Raw genomic sequence first — 20,360 nt, forward strand, 5'->3', positions numbered from 1 at the left:
AGATTTTATTTATTTATTTATTTGGGAGAGAGAGAGCACACATGCTTGAGCAGGGGAGGGACAGAGGGAGGAGAAGCAGACTCCCCACTGAGCAGGAAACCTGAGGCGGGGCTCAATCCCAGGACACTGAGACCATGACCTCAGCTGAAGGCAGATGCTTAACCAACTGAGCCACCCAGGCACCCCAAAAAAGATTTCTTTGAGTGATTAAATATTTCTACTTATATATATAAGCAGAAAAGAGTAACAGAGTCTTCAGAAGCATCCTAACTTTGGAATTCCTACAAAAAAGGGTAGAGAGAGGATAACAATCCTCTTTCCAAGTAAACTCTTAAAGATACAAACACTAGATGTGCAACTTATTTTGTTTTTTAAGATTTTATTTATTTATTCATGATAGTCACACAGAGAGAGAGAGAGAGAGGCAGAGACACAGGCAGAGGGAGAAGTAGGCTCCATGCAGGGAGCCTGACATGGGATTCGATCCCGGGTCTCCAGGATCGCGCCCTGGGCCAAAGGCAGGTGCTAAACCTCTGCGCCACCCAGGGATCCCTAGACGTGCAACTTAAAATACATTTAATGTCAGAATATTAGAAATAAATTCTTTCTGCTGCCTCTCTAATAATTGTTAGTCATCATGTTATTTCTGGTTAAATTGCCCAGCAACTAGATTTAGATCTAAATGTTTGTTAAAAGCTTACCTTCCTTCCACAGTTTCATTTTTGGTTAGAGTTAAGTCTTTGGTTCTCGATTTTAAGTAACCAACTCAACTAAAATGAATACGGACTTTTGTAAGTTCTGACAGTTACTGGAGGGTGGGGGGTGATAAGTAAGGGGTCATTAATTATTTAAATTTGTAAAACCTACTCTTATATATTCAAAATTCACATATTAAATGTTAATTTTAATCCAGTGTTTGGAATTACAAATACTGTCTAAAGTAAGAAGCAAGAGCACCATGGTTATTGAAACACATCGGGTCAATTCTATACAGTGACCAGTGTTTGTGTATTATTGTTCAGTGTTGTGCATGTATTAGTCACATATACCTAGGAGGACAAAGAACACCATCTGTGTTGGTCATTATAGACCTCAGATTATTAAGAGAGCTCTGGATTCAAGCTTTACTTCAGTTAAGAAAAAAAGTAATTATGCTTCAAATCCCAAATTTAAATTTTTTCTGCCCTAAGAATAAATATGAATATCCTTATGTCATTATTTAATAAATGGCAGATTACCATGCATCCCTCAGAAAAAAATTGTTTCATATTTAAGAAGATAATTTTTTTCAATTTTCTTAATCCTGTATCTTGACCTTAAAAATAGGGTTAAATAGATATAAGTCTGTGACTCACCATTTGTAAGATACTTTAAATATGGAGGAAGTTAAGCATACCTCAGTTAAGAGATAAGTTATTTCGTAAAATGGGCCAGAATTAATCAGATTTGTAGCTGTACAACATTCCATGTTTTGCTAATGCACAAAAGTAAGGCTTCTGATTCATTTCTATTTAGCATTTCACTGTGTCTGTTTTTCTTCCAAATAATATTCAAATGCTTTGCAAGTTAAAATTGAACTTTTAAAATAATACTGCAGTTTTTTAGATGGCCATTTTTTCTATGTAAAATTAATATGTATTCTAGAAAATCTGGAGTATGGAGGAAAATAAAAGTGTTTAAATTTAAAAATCACCCATAATATTTTACTACTTAGGGATAACTGTAGTATTTTTACTGTATTTTCTTCTGTTCTTTAATTTTTCTTTAATGCATATGTAACTTAATACATATTTTTAAATTGCTTAATCAAAGGATATTGAGACAGTCTTTTTTTGACTGTAAGTAAAGTCACACTTTTGAAATATAATAATAGCCAAAAAGAATTTGTACATGAGAATATATTCTGTAATGTTGAATGATTTTTTTAAATTTACTTATTTATTTTTATGTAGGCTCCATACCTTGTGTGGAGCCCAACATGGGGCTCAGACTCACGACCCCGAGATCAAGACCTGAGCTGAGATCAAGAGTTGGATGCTTAATTGACCCAGACTCCCCTATAATGTTGAGTGATTTTTAAAAAATAGTTTATATTGAAAAAAAAAAGTTTATATTAGAGGCTGGGTAAGGGTTGAATTGCCAACTCTATTTGAAATTCTTGGATACATTTATATACATGATCAGCACTTTTTGAGAATTGTACAGGTTTGATCATAGTTATCATGATGGTACTATAACACATGCATAGAGACAGTTTATATGAACTTCTTAGAGAAATAAGATTAAATTTTGTTCAGTGAACTATTAATAACTGAAAAGCTGAAATTTCTTTTTGTATTTTGCTTAAAAAGATTAAATGAGCCAGATTTACCTTCTAAACATTTCCTTCTGTAGAGCTGTTTATAAGAAGGAGGAATGAAGGGGATGTCATCTAAAAACTTGGCAATGTGGAGATCTTGCTTGAGTGAAAAGCCATCCTCATGTTAATGATGGTTTCATGATTTAAATAGCTAGAGATTAGGGATGTCTGGGTGCCTAGGTGTCTCAGTTGGTTAGGCGTCTGCCTTCAGCTTAAGTCATGAACCTGGAGTTCTGGAATCAAGCCCAGCATTGAGCTTCCTGCTCAGGGAGGAGCCTGCTTCTCCCTCTCCCCCTGCCTCTCCCTGCCTCCCCCTGCCCACTTGTGCATGTACTCACTCTTTCTGTCTCTCAAATAACTAAATAACTAAATAAATCTATAAATAAATAGCTAGCTAGAGATTAATTAGATAGGGTGTTAATATTTGAGTATCTCTAAGTATAAAGGTAAAGTAGAATGGTTTGTTTTGGGGTACCCTACCCTCTTGCACCATGATCACTTTCATTTTCTTTTTCTATCAAATATTCCATCTTATGCTTTTTGCAGAAATTTTTTCTTAATATATAGTTGAATTTTTATTATCCTTCCCCCTCATTTTTCCTGTATTTCTCTTCCTTTTTTCCTCTTTTTCTTATTTCTTCATTTTCTCTGTCTGCTTCTTTTTCTGTAACTACTAATTCTGTCTCCTGTGGTGAGGGACAGAGCAAAAACCAGGGGAACAGTATCAGTTGTGTTCTATGAAACCACAGAAGTGAGGTTAAACCTGGCTTGGATTTCCCTAAGTTTGAAAACATAGGTTCTTCCTCTGTGCTCCTTTTAGAGTAAAAGAAAAAACAAAAAATATCCAGTCTGTAGACACTATTATCCATATAAATGTATTTTTATGAGTATAGTTTGCATTTGAAAATTTTTAATTGTAGAAATTGTTGCACATATACAGAAACAGAGTAGTACAAACATAGAAAATAATCTAATTTACCATCCAGCTGCCACAATTCCAGATACATGGCCATTCTTGTTTCAGCTCCCTCCTTAGCCAGCCCACTGTAATTTTGAAGCAAATTTTAGACTTCATATCATTTTATCTGTAAATACTTTAGTACACATCTCTAAAAAGATAAAAGTTCTTTAAAAATACACATAGAGAGTATTTATTATCACATCTAAAAATAACAGTAACATTTTAATATCAAATATTTGTGTGTTTATATGACTGGTTGATAAATCTATGAAGTGACTTTATGTCGCAAAGTTTCCCCCTTCCCCTTTCTTTTCTTTCCTTTACAATTTTTTGTTGAAAAAGCAGGGTCATTTCTCTACAGATTCTTTGGTCTGGGTTTTGCTGACCACATACTCATGGTGTAGAGTGATTAATACATTCTTCTATTCTTTGTATTTCCTGACAGTTGGTAGTTGGATATATAGTTTGCGTGTGTGTGTGTGTGTGTGTGTGTGTGTGTGTGTGTGTGGTTTCTTTGACATCAAGCTTATAATAAAAATAAGCATTAACCCATTAATGACTTTACTGCCCCAAATTTAATGTCTTCAGAGCCAAGTTCTTTGTCTAGGGATAAGCAAATCTGATAAAATAATGTATTAAAATATTAATAAGGGGTAGACTAGAGCAGAGGGTTTTGGAAGCAAAATTCGTCAGCTTTCTTAGAAAACAATGGTCAGGGATCCCTGGGTGGCTCAGCGGTTTGGCGCCTGCCTTTGGCCCAAGGCGTGATCCTGGAGTCCCGGGATCCAGTCCCACATCGGGCTCCTTGCATGGAGCCTGCTTCTCCCTCTGCCTGTGTCTCTGCCTCTCTCTCAATCTGTGTCTCTCGTGAATAAATAAATAAAATCTTAAAAAAAAACAAAAAAAACAATGATCAGTCTGTTCATATAGAAAGAACACAAAGATCACAGCTTCTCTTGAGGTAATAAGTGGTAACATGTATTCAAAGCTTATACTCCAGATTCTCATCTAAGTGCTAAAATAATCTCCATTTTACAGACAAGAAAACTGAAGCACAGAGATGTTAAGTAACTTATGCAGGGTCACAAAGATACTAAATGTTCTATTGGGACAAAATAAGATGATTAGGGCAGCTCTGGTAGCTCAGCGGTTTAGTGCCACCTTCAGCCCAGGGTGTGATCCTGGAGACCCGGGATCCAGTCCTGTGTCGGGCTCCCTGCGTGGAGCCTGCTTCTCCCTCTGCCTGTGTCTCTGCCTCTCTCTCTGTGTCTCTCATGAATGAATAAAATAAAAATCTTAAAAAAAAAAAAGGATGATTAGTCAGGCTATGATTTTATTGCTATAATTTAATATAGTATGTATTTGATCATATACACCTAAACATATGTGTTATGATGGGTTTTCTTGAAAATCACATTATAATTTGTTTTGGTACATATATAACTAGAAGACTTAGAAAATTAAGTTCATTTAATGTTATTTTTTAATCCTCTAGTTAAAGAAACAATTTCCTGCTATGGCCCTGAAGATCCCTGCCAAGAGAATATTTGGTGATAATTTTGATCCAGGTAAGCAATATCTTCATAGACCAGCTGTAAGTGATGGTTGAAGTTTGAAGAAGTAGTTAATGTACGCATTGTGCTGTTTAGTAAGTAGTAAAAGGCCTCACAAATCTAATGATCTCATGTTCTATGAAAATAATGCCCAAGAAGGGGTTTGCTGTGTACCAGGCATTGTTTTAAACACTTGACATGTTTTAATTCATTCAGTCCTCACAAAAACCCTTTGAAGTAGGTATTCTTGTCATTATTGTTTTATAGATAAAGAAACTGAGGCACATTTAGGTTAATTGATTTGCCCAGGGTCCCAGCTAGTATCAGATTGAGATGTAAAATTCAAGCAGTCTGGATTCAGATAAATTAATTGGTCATTAAGGATAATTTGGGATACTTTCTACCATGAAGGATATTATTTGTTTCTTCCAGAATATTTATAAAATTTATACTGTATACATAGCACCCCGTAGACCTCTGAATGGCATACTAAGAAAATGTCCTATTGTTCACCCTTTGGGAGCCTAATGACACATAGGCTCTCAGGAGTCTAGAACTGTATGTCTGAAGGCTCAAGCCTGGAACTTTTTTCACTAGAATCTATAGTATCAATTCAGGTCACAAATGGCTACATACAGAGAGACTTAAGTCTTCTCATCCACCAGATAATCTCCTTATGCAGATGAGAAAAGTCATCTGTCTGTGCCACAGATGAATCCTGATGAGCTAGAGTGCCATCCACCCTCATCATCTGTCTCATCTCTGTAAGAGGTAACCTACGTAACCCATTAAACCTATGATTCCTTACATGTCTGCTTTTTTTGGGTCTCTACTCAAGATAGAACTTCTCACATCACTTATCCTGACTATATGTTCTCCCTTCAACTTAGCCTCTTTTTTTTTTTTTTTAAGATTTTATTTATTTATTCATAGAGACACAGCTAGAGAGAGAGGCAGAGACACAGGCAGAGGGAGAAGCAGGCACCATGCAAGGAGCCTGATGTGGGACTTGATCCCGGGTCTCCAGGATCACGCCCTGGGCTGCAGGCGGTGCTAAACCGCTGCGCCACCGGGGCTGCCCTCAACTTAGCCTTATATCATTTCTTTCCCTCTCAAAGCTTTTCACTGTGCCCTGTGAAATTCTGTCCACAATGAACAAATTCTCTTTATCCTCCAACATTTTCATATTTCTTTTACATTCTTCTTTAATTAAACTTAGTGTTTTCCCTGAGAGACTACTGGATCATCCCCTATAGCCCTCCGTACTGGACACTCTTTATTCTTTTACACTTTGTGAACTTCAGGATTGGAGAGGGTTCTCACTTCCCTTATTATGTGTAGAATTTTTTCTCTTGAGAGAATTTAGCATATTTCATTGTCATTGCCAGTCTGTCTCATCTGGCTGTAGATTTTATGAATGCTGGTATTTGTCTTTTTTATTGATTTATCTTGGTAGATCTTAGGTTTTCAATAAATACTACTTGAATACATAAATTCATTCATAAAGAGAAGCAAATAAAAAGAAAAAAAGAGAGGACGAAGAGAAGACTGAGTTGCCACAACAAAGCCAGATTGGGTGTTCGACAGAATTGATTCTGTAGGCCAGCACCTTTGTTCTCATTTTGTTTTTAGCTGCAGAATGCTTTTTTTCCCAGTGAAATCTTTTGCAGAAAATGTCATGTGTAGAACAGTTAAAAATGGAGCTGCTTTGTTGGTACAGCAATAAAGTGTATCTGTGGAGCATAGGTTGAAAAATATAATCATAGGCAACATGTGGGTCCTAGAGTTATTTAGGTAAAGTGAGTGTGAAACATGATGTGAAACCAACAGTGTATGATGTACTGTAGGCACAGAGAGAAGAGACAGGATAGAGACTGGGACATTGGGTAAGGGAATATTCTGTAGTCCTCACATTGGATAATCAGAATGAGGACTCAAGGGGAAATTGGCTAAAAAGGGAGCAATATACAGAAACTCTTTTAAGGAAAAATCTGTTAAGAAATCTTGGTGATTGGGGCAACAGGGTGGCTCAGTTGGTTAAGTGTCTGCCTTTAGCAGATTGAGCCCCTTATAGGGTTTCCTGCTCAGCAGGGACTCTGCTTCCTCCTCCCCCTCTGCCCTACTCCCTTCTTGTACTCTCTCTCAAATAAAATTTTTAAAATGAAAAAGAAAAGAAAAGAAATATTGGTGATTGCTTAGGTAAACGGGGGAAGAGGGAAGAGAGAGAGATAAGTGAGGTGTCAGGCCTCAGTGAACAACCGAATGAATTACTGTGAAGTGACAGAAAAGACATGAGAGGAATCGTACTGTGTGTTGCTGATAATAGAGACTTAAACTCAGGCTGGTGTTCTAGAGAGCCCTAAGTTAAACCCTAATGACAGGATCCTTTCATTTTTTTCTCGGGAAGAAGACAAAGAGATTAAAGCCTGCAACTTCTTTAAGGCAAAATTCCAGACAGAATGCCCTGTGGTGTATACATTTTGGTAAATTAATTATTTGATACTAAACAAAATATATTTTTATTGAAGAACAATTTGAAACCCATCCTGAGCATATTGTATATGATTTGGCAACAGTGTAATAGACCATATGTCACAGAGATCTTGGAAAACTTTATTGAGAGATCAAATCTAAGCCATACTCAAAAAAAAAAAAAAAAAAAAGGCAGAGTGACAGTGCTTATTTGATTAGAATTTGGGGGAACAGACATATTTTGCTAGTGGGAATGCAAAGTGGTCTAAGCCATAAAGAAAGGAATTGGGTAATATTTAGCAAAGCTCTATGTACATCTCACTATGACCAAGAAATCACATTTCAAGGAGTTTGTGCCATAGATAAACTGCATATGAAATGATGTGCATACAAAACTGTTCATTTTTGGGATCCCTGGGTGGTGCAGCGGTTTGGTGCCTGCCTTTGGCCCAGGGCGCGATCCTGGAGACCCGGGATCAAATCCCACATTGGGCTCCCGGTGCATGGACCTGCTTCTCCCTCTGCCTGTGTCTCTGCCTCTCTCTCTCTCTCTGTGAGACTATCATAAATAAATAAAAATTAAAAAAAACAAAACAAAACAAAAAACAAAAAACAAAACTGTTCGTTTTTAATAGCAAAAGCAACTGAAATACCTTCCAACCTTGGGATATGATGCAGCTTTAAAAGGGAACAAGCAAGGCTTTATTGTACATTGCAGTAGAGTGTTCTCCAAAATACATTAGAAAAAACAAGGTGCAAAAAAAAAAAAAAGAAAAAACAAGGTGCAGATGTATATAGTGTATCTTTTTTGTGTAGTAAAGGTTATGGGGATTCAGAATTAAATAACGGAATAATAAACTGAAAAACTAAGAACTGAGGAGGGAGAGGCCAGTGGGAGGAGGCAAAAGAGAAAGAAGTTAGATGTTCCTGGATAAGTCTTGTTTATAGCTTTGACTTTGGAACTATGTGCATATTTTAAAATATTTAAAAACAAAAGTAAAATTCAGTAATAAAGCAATCTCTAACAGTTAAACTGAAGGAAAAAACCCTATTTTGATTGATAGTGTAAACACAGGGAGAATAATAATAATTATTTTATTTTATTTTTTAATAATAATTATTTTAAATGACTTCAGAATATGGAATTTTGACTATATATTCCTCATGGGATATATGCTAAGGACAAAAACATGCACAAAAAAATTTTTGCACTACATTCAACAGTCTTACAATACTACATTCAGCCAGTCTTACCATTATAATATGGAGTTATTTTGTATTCATGTTACTGTCTTGGGAACCAAAGTTTTAAGCAGAAGAGGAAAGAGATAGAAAAATAAAGTCAAAGAGATTTTAAGTAAAAATCCTCTAAGTTTTAACTTAATTTGGGACTACAGTATGAAATCATGATTTATTTTTCTCTAAAAATAGCACGTATTTCCTAGCTCTGTCCTTTGGAAATACCTAAAAACTATAACAAGCAGTAGTGAACATTCATAGCCTCCAGGTTGTCTTTTCCAAATACTGTTTCCCCCATAAAGCAACCAGAGTTCCATGGGAAAACAGTACTTCCAGGTCCCGGGCAAGAAATGTACAAGATGGTCTTAGCACATCTTGCCTGAAAGCGATGAAGCCATACAGGATTACCAAGGCTTTATCAAAAGAACACACAAGCTTAATTGATGGGGCTTTCACTGGCTAAAGATGGGACAGTTAGAGCATGAAGAAAGAATTTGCCCTTTTAACTTATCTCATGCCTGACAGCTATTGTGCAGAGCTTTTCCGGACATACCTGGGTTCTTATGTTGTAGTTTAAGAGCATGTCTCCATTTTCCTGTTTTCATTTCTTTATTCTGGTGGTTAGCAACCTCTGCAAGATAAGTTTTACATGCCTGAAGGTATATTTTAAGGGTTATTTCTTCCTATACTTTTCAAAGTTAAAATTTTAAAAAGTTAAAGTAATTTTGAATATACTTTCAAAGTTAAAATTCAAAGTTAAAATTTTGAATTTAAGAATCTGTAGAGTACACAGAGATGGCTATAATTTTTATATTATAAATGGTTTAATATCAAGCCTTTTGCCAATAGGATCCTGAGATCAATACATATATGTTACTGTTTTTCTGAAGTTAAAAAAACAATAGTTAAAATTAATTATTCAAAAATAAGAGTACATAGTAACAAAATCAGGGTGCATCATATGCATATGCATCATAGGGTGCAAGAAGAGGACATATAAAATTAAGAGACTATGAATGTTAGAATATATAATTGCTCAGTATTTATCCATTCATAAACACATCAATTAAGTAGCTTTCATTACACTTGTGTTAGGCTCTAGATAAAATATTTTTTAAAGGCATAATTAACAGCTTATGCAGAAACCACTTTTATTTCTCACTTTTAACCCTTACTAATTGAAGAGAAATAGGTTTGTACAAAATAAGACAACTGCCCATTATTCTAATCTTTGAGTTCTTTTGAGGCCTAGGTGTCGTACCCATCTAGTTCTTCATAAGACTTGGTGTAGGTACCATAGCCTTGGGAAATTTTTCTTAAGTGCTAGTCCCTAGGTGGGGTTGGGAGCCTCTTCTTTGCCCTCATAGCAGTTTGTGGATTCTCTCAGTTCCTTTGGTATGCCTGAGTGTAGTGATTTATTTAAATTTGTCTTCCTCTAGAATTGGACCTTCTTGAGAATAGGTGCCATGTCTTAATTAAACATTTTGTATTTCCAGTGCCTTGTACAAGGCAACTGTCTGATAGGTGATTCGTGAACAAATGAATGCATGCATGCCATCTTCAACTAGTCACTCATTTTGGAAAGTCTACTTAATATTAGTCTGAAGATTTTAAAAATCACTTCTCATAGACCTTAAATTTTCAAATAGTTAAGGATTCTGAATTATGTACATTATTTTGTTAACCAGTCTTAGTCTCTTTTTTTTTTTTCTTTTTTTGGGTGACTTCTATTTTGAGACATGAAATGGTATAACTGGAAAGAGAGCTTATAGATCATCTAATTCTATCCCCTATTTGACAAATTAAAGAGGAGTTTGTATTAAAAAAAAATAAAGAGGAGTTTGTGGTTATAAAACAAGGTAGGCAGTGGCACAAGTAAGACTCAGTTACATCTTAGACTCTGATTCCAGTATTATTTCCCTGTAGCAGGCAGTTTTTTAAAATGCTGTTAATGTTACAGTATTAGTATATAATAATACAATATCTGTAGTAATAATACAGTAATATAATCATAGTAGAAGTAGTAATGATAATAGCTGTGCTATTATTTGATTTCCTAACTATAAAGTAGCTCTTTTACCTCTGTTTCATGCATGAGGAAAATAGAAACTTAGTAAAGACCAGCCACACAGCTAATATATAGCAGAATTACATTAATCCAAGTTGGTTGGTTTCTGTTTTCACTTTATTGTCCGATTTATGCATGGTACCTTTAAAAACAAAATACACAATTTAAAATTACTTGTTTGGGGGCTCCTGGGTGGCTCCGTGGTTGAGCATCTGCCTTTGGCTCAGGGCGTGATCCCTGGGTCCTGGGATCCAGTCCCACATCAGGCTCCCTGTAGGGAGCCTGCTTCTCCTTCTGCCTGTGTCTCTGCCTCTCTCTCTCTCTCTCTCTCTCTCTCATGAATAAATAAATAAAATCTTAAAAAAAAAATTACTTGTTTGGAACATTACAAAAATCTTAACCTTGTTTCCTAACCAGAAAGGTGTGGATTAGGACTAAAAAAAAAAAAAAATCTCTGTGGTCCCCAGGAGCTCTAAATACCCTTTGATAATGAATATAATCAGGCACTTTGTCCACCACTGGTTGGCCTAGTTAAAACCCAAGGTCCCCTTACATCAGAGTTTGATGATTTTTCCCCCCCTGTCCCACAGTATTGGAGATTGTGTCCTCTTGGTTGATCTTTCTTTTCTTTCTCCTTTCCTTTTCTTTCTTTCTTTCTTTCTTCTTTCTTTCTTTCTTTCTTTCTTTCTTTCTTTCTTTCTTTCTTTCTTTCTTTCTTTCTTCCTTCCTTCCTTCCTTCCTTCCTTCCTTCCTTCCTTCCTTCCTTCCTTCCTTTCTTTCTTTCTTTTTCATTTATTTATTCATGAGAGACAGAGAGAGAGGCAGAGACACAGGCAGAGGGAGAAGCAGGCTCCATGCAGGGAGCCCGACACAGGACTCAATCCCGGGTCTCCAGGATCAAGCCCTGGGCTCAAGGCGCCACTAAACTCCTGAGCCACCTGGGCTACCCTGATTTTTCTTGAAGCTATGAAATGACAGATAAATCTGTGTGGGTCAATTTCCTACATACTCTGGAGACTAAAGCTTTTATTTTCTTATCTAAGCATTGATTTCTTTTCAGCCTCTAATTGAAATTTCTTTTGAATTACAACAGATACATTCACATAAGTTCTTAATTGGAAAGCTTTTTAAGAATATACCTCTCCAGGGGCTCCTGGGTGGCTCAGTTGGTTAAACATTGGACTATTTATTTCAGCTCCAGTTGTGACTTTAGGGTCAGGAGATCATCTCCCTGCAGAGCGCAGAGCCTCTTGGGATTCTCTTTCTCCCTCTCCCTCTGCCTCCCCAACTACTGTGCACAAGCCTATATATAATATATCTTCAACTATAATTCCTAAAGATAGTATGTCAGCTTTATACAAATTCTTGGGACTTACCCAGTAATGGGCTTGTATCTATTTTAGTCTTACCTGGAATTTTTAAAGATATTTGCATGCTCTCACCCCAGTCAGAATGGTGAAAATTAACAAGACAGGAAACAACAAATGTTAGAGAGGATGTGGAGAAAGGGGAACCCTCTTGCACTGTTGGTGGGAATGTGAACTGGTGCAGCCACTCTGGAAAACTGTGTGGAGGTTCCTCAAAGAGTTAAAAATAGAACTACCCTATGACCCAGCAATTGCACTACTGGGGATTTACCCCAAAGATACAGATGCAGTGAAACAGCAGAACACCTGCACCCCAATGTTTATAGCAGCAATGTCCACAATAGCCAAACTCTGGAAGGAGCCTAAATGTCCATTGAAAGATGAATGGATAAAGAAGATGTCCATATGTACAATGGAATATTACTCAGCCATTAGAAACGACAAATACCCACCATTTGCTTCAACGTGGATAGAACTGGAGGGTATTAATGCTTAGTGAAGTAAGTCAGTCGGAGAAGGACAAACATTACATGGTTTCATTCATTTGGGGAATATAAAAAATAGTGAAAGGGAATAAAGGGGGAAGCCTGGGTGGCTCAACGGTTTAGTGCCGCCTTCAGCCCAGGTTGTGATCCTGGAGACCCGGGATTTCGAGTCCCACGTCTGGCTCCCTGCATAGAGCCTGCTTCTCCCTCTGCCGTGCCTCTGCCTCTCTGTGTCTCTCATGAATAAACAAATAAAATCTTAAAAAAAAGGGGGGGGGAATAAAAGGGAAAGGAGAGAAAATGGGAAATATCAGTGAGGGTGACAGCACATGAGAGACCCCTAACTCTGGGAAACGAACAAGGGGTGGTGGAAGGGGGAGTGGGCAGGGGAATGGGGTGACTGGGTGACGGGCACTGAGGGAGGGCACTTGATGGAACGAGCACTGGGTGTTACGCTGTATGTTGGCAAATCGAACTCCAATAATAAAATATACAAAAAAAAAAAGATATTTGCATGCTTAATGTTGATCTAAAAATTAAGCTTGGAATTTCCCCTAAACTCTGAGTACTAGGACTTCTTTTTTCATTACTGATTTCTTTCTCTTCTTATGTCAGGCTTTCCATAGGACTTTCAAAAACTGTGAAGTCAGCAATGAAATGGAAAGTCTAGTAGTACTTATTGCAGCATGGGGCTGTAGCTCAGTAAAGAAAGAAACTTATTCTCACAATTGATCTCCCAATGTAAAATGTACCTTTAGTAAATATCCACAGAACAGGTTAAAGCTGCATTCCTATAATCATTAGATTTTCTCTAAATGATCTCAAATGTCATTCATCTTAGTTTTCTCTCATATGTTATTTACTGAATTCAGTTCCTGAAAAATAACTATGTTTCAAGTGTAGTTTCTAATGTAAACCTCACATATGCTTTACTCTGTGGTGAATACTAAGAATGCCCTTGCAGGAGTTTTATAAGATATCTTCCTGAAATTATTCAAGAAATTCACAGTTGAACAAGAAAAAACTTAGATCTGGATCCAAGAGACCAAATCTAATTTACATTTGTTCTTTTATAGCCATACCTTACATTTAAGAAATAGAAAATGTGACTAGGAAAAAAACATAATTTTGGTGACAGACATTGTACATTAAAACCTTTATTGAGTAAAAATCATTTTCCTAAGCCAAAACTCATTCTTGAGTTGAATATTGTTTATAGATTTTTATTGAGACATGCAGTAGATTTTTAATAACTAGTAGGTAGCACAAATAAGACACAAAGTTTTTGATTTCCAGGAATCCTTTGGGTTGACCTTTATTGCTAACCTGCTGATGCATGATCCTTAATTATTAATAGTCAGAACACTTGGAAGCTGCTGGACAATTGTTCTTTAGAAAATTGTTCCATCGTATTTAGCAGAGGGAGTTTTTTAGCTGCGAGTTTTGGTGATATTCAATTAACCATTAAACACCATTCCCCAGTTGTAAGGATTTCTGGTAATTTTTGGTGTTTTTTTTTTTTTTAATTAGTGTAATTTTCCATCACTAGTGTCATAGTGTTAATTTTTATTCATTACCTGATAGTACTTGAGAAGTAGGACAAAGCAAGACACCTCTCCAGATTTTGTAGTGAGTCTGTTTAGAACCTAAAATGGGCATTTCTTTGGAGAATTTTCTTTTGGGAGAAATGTTTTCTGCTTGATTTTAATTCTATAATCGTACTTATAGATTTAAAAATATATTTCTAAGTATTTCTTATTGTACATCAAGAAACATGAATTAAGAAATAGCTTATCGATCAAACTTCACTGTCTTTTGGTTGTCTATTCTTACATAGCTATATTAATGATAATTACACATAGTCTGACATAAGTAATCCTAATAGTTTATGTCTCTCTTAACAGATTTTATTAAACAAAGAAGAGCAGGACTGAATGAATTCATTCAGAACTTAGTTAGGTATCCAGAACTTTACAACCAGTAAGTAATTTTCATTGTGTTTTGAAGAGGTACTGAAACCAAATCTAAGAATATTGAATATGCTACTGATAATAGATTTTATATGTTCTGTGGAATGTTACTGTGCTATATATGTTTGTAAAATCCGCAAGCAGTTTTCTTCTGATCTTCTTAATCTCCTTTTCCCTCCATCAACTCATGGCCTTAGTTATTTTCTTCCTTTTGTACCTGTATTAGTTTTGTAGATCAAACTTGGAAGAACTTTGCATAGTACACAGTTAAGACATTTTTCTAATTATATTCGAAAAGCATTTGTTAAATCACTATATTGTATACCTGAAACTAGTATTTTATTGTCTGTTAAATAACTGGGATTTAAATGAAAACTTTTTTGAAGCATTTATTAAGTACTTGTTATATGTATTGGTAATATAAAGAGAACCTTCCAGAAGAATAGGCTCCCAGTTGAGTGTGAGAAACAGGCATATAAACAAGCAATTAAAGGTAGGAAAGTTTTATGAAAGAGGTGCTAGAAGATAGCAGAGAAAAATGTGAACAGCTTTCCTTGGGAGAAAGTCAAGCAAGGCTTCCTGGTATTTAAAGGATGTGCAGTTGTTCAGGAAAAGATAGGGAGAGTGTCCAGGCAAAAGGGGCAGTACATGTAACAATCTGTAAAAAGTCTAACATGTTCAAGACACTTAAGTGTTGACATTTTATGGTGACTAGACTACAGAGTAGGTTTTCAGAAAGGAGATGAGGCTGAAGGAATTGGCAAGGGTCTTGCACACATGCCACTGCTTCTTGTTCCACCACTTCTTGACCCAAATGGGGTCTCCAGGCTTTCTCAACACAGCATTGCAGGCAGCCACTGAGCATGAAAGTGCTTTCCCAGCCCTGTGTGTATCTCATGTTAATAAGCCAGAAGATTGGGGCATCTCAGATACAGGAACGTACAGGTAGAGCCATCGTTTTACATGTGTTTTCATTTTTTAGTCTGGTAATGAGTTCATGGATATTCATTATTATGATGTAGATTTTAAATTTACGTCTATATTACTTAACATTGTTTTGTTTATATAAAGTGTTCTTGGAAGAAATAAAGAGGATAGAGTAAACTATGTGGGGAGCTTTTCCATAGTTATGTAGATATGAAGGTTGCCTTATGGACAGTGATGCATCTTTAATATTCCTTTCAGAATCACAGCACTGGAGGACTGTATTTTTAGCAGTTCTAAAACCAGTGACTACCAATTTGTGTAGTTCTTCACAGTGTAATTATTGAGGGCTTCTATCATTCTGAGTAAGTCCTCTGACCTCCTTTTTTTAATTTAATATAACTTACTAAATTAGTAAAATACTAGAACTGGACCTCCTCTAGCCAAGGTCTCCTGCCCAGTGCTTTAGATTTTCCCTAATGCTCACAAGTAGGACAAGGGTCAGGAAGAAGCACAGCACTTGTGGTAGCTCTGGGATTAGCCCGTGCATTGAGGAGCAGGTGCCTTTCCATTCTGGGCCTTCAGCAGGTAACAAACACACACAAAATCAGGGAAGATCCTTGAACTCAGAGTTTGTACATCTGCTCTTTTCCTTAGCAAAGAGACTTTTGTGATTTGGCTCTCTGTATGATTATTTTTTAAACATTATGTCTTTTCCCTAGGACAGATTCTAGGTCTTCAGCTTAGATCTACACCCTAACCTCTAATTTTTGCTGTCTGCACTTGAGATCACTAAAGATTGGTGGGTTAGTGGCTTGTTTGAAATACAGTTCATACATTGGGAGGCCAAATTTGTCTTCTTTGATGGAGCCTCACATGGAATAAGTATAGAACGAGTGGTGGTGGTGGTGGTGATTATTTCACCCAGCATTTTGAAGTGTTAGTCAGAACCTCTACCACTATATATTAAATTCTAAATGTTTATTCTGGATCTGTAACATTTTAAAGATGTTATATTTTGTGTTAAAAGCAATTTGGTTATTTTAACTTTAACATTATACTATAAAATACACAATTCTTAAAACCTAATGGATTTTTTTGTACATATATATACCCTACAACTGCCATCATTCCATTCAAGGTAGAGGACATTTAAAGAATTCCAAAAATAAATACCCAGGGATTTTTCAAACTTAATTTTTCACTGCCATCATCTTGATGTTAACAGAGCTTTGTTAATTTTCATACTTCTCATTTATACATCAAATTATAAAGTAGTACAAATTTAAGAGAGCAAGAAGAAAAGCCAATCATCAAGTATACCGTGAACACCTACTGTGTGCCTGTTACTTCTGTGTCAGGGAAATGTACTTTAAAAATACTTAGTGGGGTGCCTAGCTAGCTCAGTTGGTGGAGCATGTGGCTCTTGATCTTGGGTTGGGAGTTTGAGCCCCATGGTGGGTGTAGAGATTACTTAAAAATAAAAATCTTAAAATACCTTTACTTATTCTACAACAACTTTATTAGAATTTATTTTTTAAATTATCTTAAAACTAGAATAAGATGGCTTAATATTTATTTCTCTAATTTCTAGATTTAAAAAAGGTTTTCTGAGCATATTGGCAGTGCATGATATAAAGTAAAACAATGACAAATTTGCTTTTTTTTTTTAAGATTTTATTTTTTTATTTATTCATGAGACACAGAAGAGAGGCAGAGACACAGGCAGAGAGAGAAGCAGGTTCCCTGCAGGGAGCCCGATGCAGGACCCAATCCCAGGACCCCAGGATCACGCCCTGAGCCAAAGGCAGACGCTCAGCCACTGAGCCACCCAGGTGTCCCAGACAAATTTGACTTATTAAAAACTTTTGAACCCCAGAAATCACAAGTGAAATTAAAAACCAAAAATGTAAAAAAAGAATGTAGGAAAAGCTTCCCATAGTAAAGGACAATCGATAAAATAATATAGAAGGAGCTTGTGCAGATAGTACACATGACACCAAAACAAATGGACAAAGCATATTAATGATTTATAAAAGAGGAGATACAAGTGACTGTCAGAGAAACTTAACATTTCTTTATTTAAGAAATGCAAATGGGAGTAAAATACCTTATTTTAGCTTTATTGAGGTATAACATATACAGAAAAGAGCACAAATCATATTATACAGCTTAATGAACTATGAGAAAATGAACACACCTGAGTTGCCACTCCCTGAGGCCAGGAACTAGAACATTACCAGAACACCTGACACCCCTCACATGCCTCTTTACCATCTGTATTCCTTCCCTCCTCCTCAAAGGTTAACTATTCTCCTGATTTTTAGCAAGAAAGATTAATGTCCCATTGTTGTACTTTATAATAAATGGCATCATACAATATGTATTCTCTATCTGGTTTGTTTTCAACCATGTGAGTCATTTATGTTGTTGCATATAGCTATAAATTGTTGATTTCCATGGCTGTATAGCATCCCATTGTATGAATATACTCATTTATCCATTTTGCGACTGATGCACATTTGAGTTAGTTTTATTTTGTTATAATGTTGCCATTAACATCTTTTCGTGCATAACATTTCTGATATATTTGGAGTAGAACTTCTAGGTTGTAAGGTATTATATGCTTAACCTTACGGGATAATGTTAATGTTTTCCAAAGTGATTGTACCAAATAATACTTCCACTATCCATGTCTGAGATTGCACTGCTCACCTCACCAACACTTAGTATTGTTAGACTCTTCCATCTCAGCCGTTCTGGTGAGTGGATTGTGGTATCTTACTGTTGCTTTAATTTGTATTTCACTAATTACTAGTAAAGTGGAGTGTCTTTTACTTAAATTATTACCTTTCACTTATTAAATTATTAGAGAGTTTTATGAGCTAATATTTAATGCTAATCAGAACTGGAGAGAGTCTTCAGGATGTTCATGTACTGCTGGAAAATAATGGAATTAGTATAACCTCTCTAAAAATCACATTAACAAACTGTATTTAAAGCTTGAAGGGGATCCCTGGGTGGCGCAGTGGTTTGGCGCCTGCCTTTGGCCCAGGGCGTGATCCTGGAGACCCGGGATCAAATCCCACGTCAGGCTCCCGGTACATGGAGCCTGCTTCTCCCTCTGCCTGTGTCTCTGCCTCTCTCTCTCTCTCTCTCTCTCTGTGACTATCATAAATTTTAAAAAATTCCATATGGATTGAAAAAAAAAAAAGGCTTGAAAATGGTTTATAATTCAGACCAAATAAGTTTATTTTTAAAAACCTGTAGTGAAAATAATAAATGTAGTTCTAATGGTATGCAGAAGGATTACCAATTGCAACATTATTTGTAGCAGTGAAACTTGTATAGTAGAAAGTTGGAGGCCATCTACATATCCTAAAGCAAGGGAGTCATTGAGTGACATTTAGTGCATTCTTATCATACAACATCATACATTTATCATAAGTAACTGCTTACAAGGAATTTTTAATAACATGGGGAAATGTTTATGGTATAATTTTTTAGGTGAAAAACAGTAAAATAAAAATAACTTAAATACAGGATGGTCTTACAGTAGAGGAAGAAGATTGAAATAAAATACCACCGAGATAAGTAATAGTTGCCTCACTGTGGTAAGATTGAAGATCCTCACCCTCACCTTTAAAAAAGAATTTTTATTGAGATAAAATTCATATAAATATCATTCACCCTTTTAACTATTTTTAAAGTATTCAATTCAGTGGTATTTAATATAATTACATTGTTGTGCAGCCATCACAACTATCCCATTCTATTTCCCGAAGTCTAATCTAACATTAACATGACTCCAAAGTGACTACAGTTGACCCTTGAACAACATGGATTTGAACTGTGCAGGTCCACTTATGCATGGCTTATTTTTTGATAAATACAGTACTGTAAATGTGTTTTCTCTTTCTTAAGATTTTCTTAATAACATTTTATATTGTAAGAATGCAGTATATAATATGACACAAAATATGTGTTAATCAACTATTTATGTTATTGGTCAGGCTTCAGGCAAACAGTAGGCTGTTAGTAGTTAAATTTGGGGGGAATCAAAAGTTATACGTGGATTTTCAGCTACATGAGGCATTGGTGCCTCTAATCCCCACGTTGTTTAAGAGTCAACTGTATTTTTTAATTTCTCCCTTCTTCCAACCCTTGGCAACTACTAATCTACTTTTATGTCACTATGGATTTGCCTATTCTGGACATTTCATATAAGTGGAGTGTCCATATATGGGATGCCTGGGTGTCTTGGCGGTTGAGTGTCTGCCTTTGGCTCAGGGCGTGATCCTGGAGTCTTGGGATCAAGTCTTGCATTGGGCTTCCTGCATGGAGTCTGCTTCTCCCTCTGCCTATGTCTCTGCCTCTCTCTGTGTGTCTTTCATGAATAAATAAATACAATCTAAAAAATAAAAGTGGAGTCATATAATATGTGACCTTTTTAATTTTAGAACATTGTTTTTGAGGTCACCATGGAGGATCATGTACTTCCTTTTTAAGTCAGTACTTCCTTTTTAAGACTGAATAATATTCCTTTGTATGAATATGCTACATCTTCTTTGTCCATTCATCAGTTGGTTAACATTTGGGTTGTTTCTACTTTTTGGCTATTGTAAATAATGCTGCTGGGAACATTTGTTTTGAGTTTTTGTGTGAATATGTTTTTATTTTTCTTGGGTACATACCTAGGAATCGAATTGCTTAGTCATATGGAAATTCTATGTTGAACATTTTGAGGAACTGCCAGACTGTTTCCCACAGTGACTACACTATTTTATGTGCTTACCAGCCCCTACTGTTTTTTTGTTTTTTTAAATTTTTATTTATTTATGATAGTCACAGTGAGAGAGAGAGAGAGGCAGAGGCACAGGCAGAGGGAGAAGCAGGCTCCATGCACCGGGAGCCTGATGTGGGATTCGATCCCGGGTCTCCAGGATCACGCCCTGAGCCAAA

At 36.1% G+C, this 20,360-nt stretch overlaps 1 protein-coding gene across 1 annotated transcript in view; it reads left to right on the top strand.

The window, feature by feature from the left end:
- Window positions 1-20,360, top strand: part of SGK3 (serum/glucocorticoid regulated kinase family, member 3) — a 70,270-nt gene that overhangs the window by 6,936 nt on the left and 42,974 nt on the right. The window contains 2 exon segments of the mRNA NM_001190428.1: window positions 4,816-4,888; window positions 14,409-14,484. Of these exon segments, the coding sequence (NP_001177357.1) occupies window positions 4,816-4,888; window positions 14,409-14,484 (149 nt within the window).

This window comes from Canis lupus, chromosome 29 (assembly GCF_011100685.1).
Source record: "Canis lupus familiaris isolate Mischka breed German Shepherd chromosome 29, alternate assembly UU_Cfam_GSD_1.0, whole genome shotgun sequence".
NCBI classification, from domain to species: Eukaryota; Metazoa; Chordata; class Mammalia; order Carnivora; family Canidae; genus Canis; species Canis lupus.